This window comes from Bidens hawaiensis, unplaced genomic scaffold (assembly GCF_021521415.1).
Source record: "Bidens hawaiensis isolate Kalapana, Puna unplaced genomic scaffold, B.hawaiensis_p1.1 tig00019810_1, whole genome shotgun sequence".
In the NCBI taxonomy this organism is placed as follows: domain Eukaryota; kingdom Viridiplantae; phylum Streptophyta; class Magnoliopsida; order Asterales; family Asteraceae; genus Bidens; species Bidens hawaiensis.
The window spans coordinates 304,471-312,899 of NW_027493012.1; the positions used below are offsets into that span (position 1 = coordinate 304,471).

At 33.2% G+C, this 8,429-nt stretch overlaps 1 protein-coding gene across 1 annotated transcript; it reads right to left on the bottom strand.

Moving 5' to 3' along the window:
- Positions 1 to 3,303: 3,303 nt before the first annotated feature.
- On the bottom strand, positions 3,304 to 6,537 carry LOC143559352 (3-ketoacyl-CoA synthase 11-like). The gene is made up of 3 exons (XM_077047952.1): positions 5,706 to 6,537; positions 4,550 to 4,841; positions 3,304 to 3,900 (listed from the first exon to the last, which is right to left on the bottom strand). Exons 1-3 carry the CDS (start codon positions 6,462 to 6,464, stop codon positions 3,410 to 3,412), a joined length of 1,542 nt encoding a protein of 513 aa, XP_076904067.1. The 5' UTR covers positions 6,465 to 6,537; the 3' UTR covers positions 3,304 to 3,409.
- Between the last annotated feature and the right edge of the window lie 1,892 nt (positions 6,538 to 8,429).

Consider the following 8,429-nt stretch of genomic DNA (forward strand, 5'->3'; position numbering starts at 1 on the left):
CGCGCAGCAAGGCTACACGCACAAGGCACTTAGCTCTCAACAATTCAGTTGTCACCTGAAGGAATGAGCAAAGCCGGGAACAATCCCGCACAAAGGCGGGAGGGGGAATACTCCTGCCCAAATAAGCCAGTCCGTACGATACGGGAAGATCTTTTGTACTGTACCTGACGAGGTATGGGCAAAAGATCTGACCAGAGATACGACAGCTCATTGACAACAGTATGGCGAGCAGCATGCTCTTGTACTGTATGTCACTATTAGCCGCTGCCTACTCACCAACTCCTATCATACCACGTGCACAGCCGGCAGTTGGTGGAAAAGGAATAGTACACAGCAGGCCTGGTCACTGTCAGCCGCTGCCTACCCACCAACTACCAGCATGGCACGTGCGTAGGCCACAGTTGGTAGAACAGGAATACTATTCAGCCGGCTATACTTTCTTGGAAACCTACCTTCGGCTATAAATACCCCAAATGGTATGATCATCTCATCTTATCATCATATCTTATATCTTATCATATACTATCTCGTATTACATATTATACCTGATATCTGCTCTAGCAATCTCTTAATATACATTTATATTCAAGAGCAATCTAGTCTGATTCTCACGCCGGAGGGTGGTCACAAGGAGGAACCCCCCCTTCTCAGTGACGAGCTCACGGTGTCTGTTTTGCAGGTTATCAGAAGAACCATCTTTGCCGGGTCTAACCCCTCGTGGGAAACACCCATCTAACCCCCAGGTTATCCGTAATCTGCCCGGGGTCGGTTAGTGTTTCTTCACATGATTACAAAGAAACTCGTTAAACAACTAAAACAAAATTTGAGCTTTAACGTCCAATTCAATCTATCCGCCCTTGAGTCTTGTAATCTTTATCTAAGTTTTGATTTTTATCTTAAATTATACACCACACCTTACACATTATGATAAATAAGCGCATTATAAGATTGCTTCATTATGATAATCCACATATCTTAATATATTTAAGAAACAACAAGGGTCATCTGGGATGGAGAGGTATGAAGGTAGACCACCTTAGGTCTGATCATTCCAGAAGCCCAAAAATTTTGAATTTATCACTTTATAACCTAATTATTATCGACCCAAATTATACTCTATACTTTCCTTGGGTCCAAATTTTTTTAGCGATTCTCGAAAACGACACTAAAACAACTAAAAAGATGTTTTGCAAAGCAGTTTCTCATTTAACCCAAAAGAATTGAAGCAAAACACAAATTACAAATAAATCTATTTTCCATGTTTGTGAAATGTACTTATGTACATCCAATGTTTCTGTACATATTTGGACTGTTTCGCCATGTTTGGTTGATGGTCTTGTCTTGTCTAAATTTTATAATATAGTCAGAATAATGGAAACATGTCACACTCTAAACTTGTTTGGTTTGAGATTGGACGTCTTTCACATGTGATATCTACAATAAACAGTAAATAACATGTAACATATAATCAATCAACTTGTATATTATTTTATTTAATATTTAATTTGTATGCTTTATGCTTTAATGTTGACTGTATTTACTAAATAACTAGGTTAGAAATCTCTATGTATTACATGAGTTGAATAAAAAAATTAATATAGTTAGTAATGAGAATTTAGCAAAATCATGAAATTTCCGATGGTTTGTTAAAGCTAAGAAGTACACCTGGAATTGATTATTTTTATCTTGGACGGTAAAGAATTTTAAACTTCAAGTGTAAATCTATTTTTTCGGGGCTATGTTCAAGGTCGACTACTCGACCGCCGTAAGAACGTACTCCCTGATGCATGGGAACCAGATGGAATCCGTAAACCAACTCTCACCCTCTGTCGGGTTCGTAAATGGGATTAAAGCCCTGATTTGTCCTTTCACTCATATGTACTTCGAACTGGCTCAAATGGCAATCAAATTTGTGTCTTCACTTTGGGAGGACAAGCCTTTTACCAGTAGATCAACTTCTCAGGATGATTAAAGTCAAACTACTAAAGTTATAGAAAACTTTATTTATTAAATTATTTATATATAATTATTACCTAAATGGTAAAATTGATTTTGAGTTCACATAATTTTGACATACAATGCAACCAATTTGTTTATTTATTATCCATGGGGTACAATAATTCAATCTATAGTATTTCTTTTTTGTCATGACTAATGGCGGATTTAGATGTAAAAAGTAGAGGGGTAGCGTAGGCTAAAAATTTTTTTGTTAAAAAATAACCGATACATAAAATGAAAAATTTTTTTACACAAAATGTACTTCTACAAGAAAGTTTAGAGGTAGCGTGACGAGCTATCCTCAACCGATGTGTATCTGCGTCTCGTGAGTCACGAGGATATAAAAGAAAAAACAGATAAATAGACTTTGTATACTTCAATCATTCAACCATACAACAAATACCCTCCCAACCAAACGCTATTTATTGCGTTCCAAGTATCTCTTTCGGGTCAATTATGACAACGTAAGTTTGGTTACTTAAATTACAAAAAATAAACTATTTTTGCTTACATTATATCAATGCTTTAAAATCAATTTAAGTGAAATGACATATCCTTCAAAACTTATATAATCCATCAATAATTATTTTAATACATCACAATGCTTAAATAAACATATGTTTAACTCTTAGGTGTCATCTCTTTGTTCAACTACCATCTCTTTACTTCTCTGAATTCATTTAATCCCTTATCCAATACTACTATCAAAATTAATAGTTTAAATTCATTCAACCAGTCATTCAACTATTCATGTATTAAATAATTTATCCTACAAGAATTGTGTGATACAAGTTATAAACTATTAATCTTATAGTCATGAAATTTTATTAACAAACTTGTAGCTTTTGAAAAAATTATATAATTTTTTATACCCATGTATTAAACCCAAGAAATACAATCAAATACATTTTATTCTTAACATGAAAACTCTGAGAACCAACTTGTTATTATTAGGTTATTTTTATAGGTGTTTGCTGTTATTTTGTGTTTGTATTTGCTAATTTTCTATTATGAGACGTTATAAGTATTTACTGATTTATATTTGTTGTTATTATTAGATTTTTTTCTTTTGATGTTATAAGTATTTGTTGATATTTGATGTTATTATTTTGTTCTTGATTTTGATACATTTGTTGTAATTTTTATGTTTTTTTCTTTGTTATTACAAATCATGGTTTATGTATATTGATATTATAGCTGGTTTCTTACATTCTCATTTTTTTATAAATTGATATTATTTTTCATATTCTCATGTTATGATTAAAATGTACGAACCTTTCCCTTAAACCCAATTCATCATAACAGTCGAAAAGCAATTGATGTTGTAACTTCATACAATAACATATAACAATTAACAATACAATATAATATGCAACTTTTTACACATAAAATTAACAAAAATTGAATCTTTTCAAGAACCAATCTTCTCAATCTTAGGAACATGAACAGGAAAATCATTAATCTCATCGATCCAAGGATTCTTCTCCTTAGCCGGATCAATCGTCCTCAACGCCTTCCAAACCGCACTATTACACTTAAACCCAGACCCAAAAGCTATTTGCCACGCCCGATCACCCTTTCGGATCCTCCCCTTCGCCTCAGTGTACGCTAACTCGTACCACAACGAACTACTCGAAGTATTTCCAAATCTATAGAGAGTCATCCTAGAAGGCTCCATATGCCACTCGGATAAGTCAAGACTTTTTTCTAACTCATCAAGAACCGCTCTCCCGCCCGCATGAATACAAAAATGCTCGAACGCGAGCTTGAAATCCGGAATGTAGGGTTTGATCTTCATTTGGAACACTTTTCTTCCAACTAATGTCATGAAAAACAAGAGTTGTTCCGACATAGGAAGTACTAGTGGTCCAAGTGTTGTGATGTTTGTTTTCAATGCTTCACCTATACATAGTACATTAGACCATTAGTTACAATAGTGATGGTATAGAAACTATACATTGTTGGAAATCAGACCCTAATAGTGATTAATCAAACACAAGAACGTACACATAATGTAAACAACCTGTTCGACTCTTTTCTTTATTATTATAAAACTGTAAAATTGACCCACACACAAATCATTAATCCAGCCCGGCTATGAGGCAGGGCCGGGTACATGGTTGACCGACCCCAACTCGACATATCCCGATCCCGATAGACCCAAAATTTTATTTTTTAAATTATATATAATTTTAAAATATATATATATATATATATATATGTATGTATTTTTAGTGTTTAAACCTAATTACTCATCTTATTTAAGACTCAGATTTTTTTTTTTCCGCCTTCAGCCCAAAAAATTTACTCAATTCTCGAAGACGGCTCTGTCATTAACCCTACGTACCAATTTACTTATACTAAACTCAGAAACCTACACCAACTATTACTCAACACTTTTTAAACTTATCCTAATAAACTCGATAAACATAATAACTTTAAACAACTAGATATAGTAAATAACCGACTCAGACTCGGATATTTAAAACTTTATCAAGATTAACCCTTAACGCAATCTAATGCAAACATTAATATTCACAAGGTTTATTACCTGCAACAGCCATGAGGTCTTTTGAAAGTGCTACACCTATTTTCTTGTTTTCATCTTCTTGTTGGAACACACAGCTGTAACACCTGTCGTCCGCGCCTTTGTGTGTGCGGACAGTGTGGATTAGTTGGTACTTTGATCTACGGCGGTCTGAGGATCGGTTTGACAGAAGAACCGCAGCTCCTCCCATTCGAAATAAACAGTTGGACATTAGCATTGACCGGTTGTTGCCATGGTACCAGTTTAGGGTTATGTTTTCTGTGCTCACTACTAGTGCGTATGAATTAGGGTTCACCTGTTTTAAAGAAAACAAACAAACAAAAAATGTTATTGCATTTGTAATATCATTTTTATTTTGTTTAAAGATATCAAACAATTATCTTTTGCTACGAAGATTATACAAGCTCGAGCTCTACATATGCGTGATTTTTTACTTGAGTTTGAATCTTTTATTCGTAATTAATTTATATATGTTTATTAATGTTTTTTTTATTTTTTATATATTTTAATTATAATATAGTTATTTTTATCGTAATTTTATATATAATATTCATTATTAGTAAATATTTGAATATATTAATTAAACGTTGTGTATATATAATAAACTCGTTTAACTAGCTCTCAAGTTTGGGCTCGTTTATTATATAAGCTTATTTAATGATCGGCTCATTAAAGTTCTATTTTAAGAAGCCGATCTCGAGTAAATTTATGAACAAATTGGCTTATTTTTAGCTATATTTCTAAAGCTCCAACTTAGCTTTATGTGTAAATTTTAAGCTCAAGTGAGAGCTTGGCTAATTGTGAGTAAATTTTTAATCTCGAGCTTAGCTCATATGTTATAACATACTTAACTTGCACACAATTATAATAAGTTGATATATATATAAATATATTATATTTTTTATATATAAAACAATATTTAGTTATTTTTATAATAAACTTGCATATACAATTTTGATTACTATATAATAATAAAATTTAACACACACATATATATATATATATATTTAAAAAACACTCGTTTAGATTTGCGAACTAGCTCAAACTCAATAAATAAAGCTCGAGCACAGACTTATTTATTAAACAAGTTTACTTTAAGACCCGAGCTTCGCCAACAAAAATAGGGTTACTCCGGATTAAGAAACAAGAAACTAATTACCTGTAGAAGTTGCTTTGCAAGATCAATGGAGATCAAGCCAGCACTACACCCCATTCCACCAAGATTATAACTCATAATATTCCCTCTAAGCTTATAATGATTCACAATCATAGCACTCAATGAAGGTGTAGGACAAAACAAGCTACAATTCACTACCAATATCCCAATATCCTTCGCCTTCACTCCGGTTTTCGACAACAAGTCATCAATCGCCCCGAACATCACCATCTCCGCCTCTTTCCTCGCTTCCGCCATACACGGGTTTGGAGGATCCCTCAACACCGCATCAGGAAAATATGTCTTTTGTCCTAAACCCGACCGTTCAAGAATTTTTTTTTGAAAAGCTAAATTTTCTTCGGTAAACATTCCGGTTTTTTTAGAGTGGTTCACGAATATTTCCCGAGTCACCATTCGGGCTGGGTCGGGTTTGTAAGCCGAGAAATCGACTAGGTAAATTTTTCTTGGTCTAGACATGAAGTATATTGTGGCTAGGAATACTATTAATATTGAACATGTGATTATTGTGACTAAATTGAACCTTAATTGGTCCCATAGGTTAATGAGGTCGGGTGTGGTGAGTGTCGATAAATGGACCGCGATAATGGCTAGGAGAGGGGTTAGTAGGAGGTATAAACCGTGTGAGATTAAGTAATGGTAGCCTAATTTGACGTATTTTAGTTTTGTGGAAAGGAGGAAGTTGGGGAGGGTTGCGGTGGTGGTGGGCGGGTTCGTAGCGGGTTGTTCTTGTGAATTTGACATGGAAAACTATGGAATTGAGTTAAATTTGGTAAGTGTTTGATGAATTTGAAGAAGATATGTGATATGGAAGAAGGTGGGAAATGAGAATTTAAAGGGGGAGAAGGGAGGTTGGGCAACTACCCCAACGAACTTTTAAATGCATTAATATGGGTAAGGCAAATTATTATATATACTACTAGCTTTTTATTTTTATTTTATTTGAATGACGAAAACTGGCAAAAGACCCTGGAATACTCTTTAAGGGTACGGATGTTGTGAGACCTAATACAGATAGTGGTGTTTCAACTAGGCTTAAACTCATATTTATGTCATATGATTGAGATTATTTTGAATACGTTGGACAAAAGAAACCTTTAGAAGAACCTACGGTAAAACTCATGACCACCATAGAGACAATAGATAGTGAAACTGTGTATGCAATAACTTGCATGGTTAAATTTAAATTTGTTTTAGTTTATATATATAAGGACGGAAATTATGTGGGTTGGGGAAGGCTTAGGTGGAGATAATATGGCATGAGATGGGGGTGGGGTGGAGAGGAAGCTCGGTTTGGGCTGATTTTTTAAATTGAAGTGACAAAGAAGTGCGTAAGGAGTAGGACGAGAGAGGAGAGTAGGGTCACCATATTAATAACTTTTCAAAAAAGTTAATAAGATGTTTGTTAAGTCAGGATACTTTGAATCATAAGTTAATAGAAGAAAAAAATAAGTAATCCCAAAACCCTTGAAGTGTGATTATTAGTATACTCTTTACAAACTCGTCGCGTTGTACTACGAGTCTGCCAGTATTAGTTTTGTGAATACACTTGAATTTCATGGTAAATAATATTATGTTTACGTTTTGTTTGTCAATTCATTGAACATAAACATCAATTTTTCTTATAACGTGATCTCTAACCCTATAGCGAGGTTGATTGAAGAGTTGTAATAATAAAAATAGTTGTAGACAAGATGTCTAACTAACATGTAAACTTAAATACGATTGAAATAAAAATTATGCTAATAGTTTGTTCATTAGTCAATGAACCTTCTACTCTTTTTTTCACTTCTCATCTTTGTCTTTTAAATTAGGTAAAATTGTATTCACAAGAAATATATTTTTAGTCAATTTTACTTTTAAAATATAATTAAATTAAAAATTATATATAGGATATGCACAATACTAATTTAACCATTATTATAAAATTGAAGGTTAATAGTTCAATTTCTATAAAGGGATAACATTTAGCTGTTAAAAAAGATAAAATAAAAAAATATAACTGGTAATGAGTGTATTACTATACAATAGGTAACTTATTTGTAACAATTTTAAGTTTTGATGTAAGCGGTGAGCTAGTATAAATGCTCACACGCGTTTTAGGTAAAGTTCTTATTTTTACGCCACTCAATACAAAATAATGAGTAATTTTGTTTTTATGAATAAAACAAAATTAAGTCAATCATGAGTTCATGACAAATATATTTTCAAAGTAAGATTTAACCATATATTTTAGAAAAAGTACCAACATGCACAAAGATTTTGTCAAGTTCTTTATTGAGAATGTTTTTAAAATCATAGCATGCTAATTAGAAAACATAATTAGTAAAAAACTATTGACATGATTGATGGATTTCTATAAAGTACAATTTATCAGGGCTAGCCGACTCGGTAATGTTTATAAAAGAGTATCGATTTAATATTGTTTGATTTCAAGTTGGATAGTGATCTAGATAACGAGTGACGAAAGATGTCTATATCCAGAAGAGGATGACGGTTTGCAACAATGACATTGAATTTGGTAGACTTATTTAGTTGGCATCTTGTTTTCAGTTGGCCACGGTTTGTAACTTGACCATATTAAAAGTGGCTGGATGTTCAACCAAGTATGGTGTTCACATTGTTTGACCAAGCCCAAAGAATGCTTGTCGCATCCATGTTGACCAACATCGCAAACGAGTCGCTCTCTAGTTTAAACTCCTTAAGTCG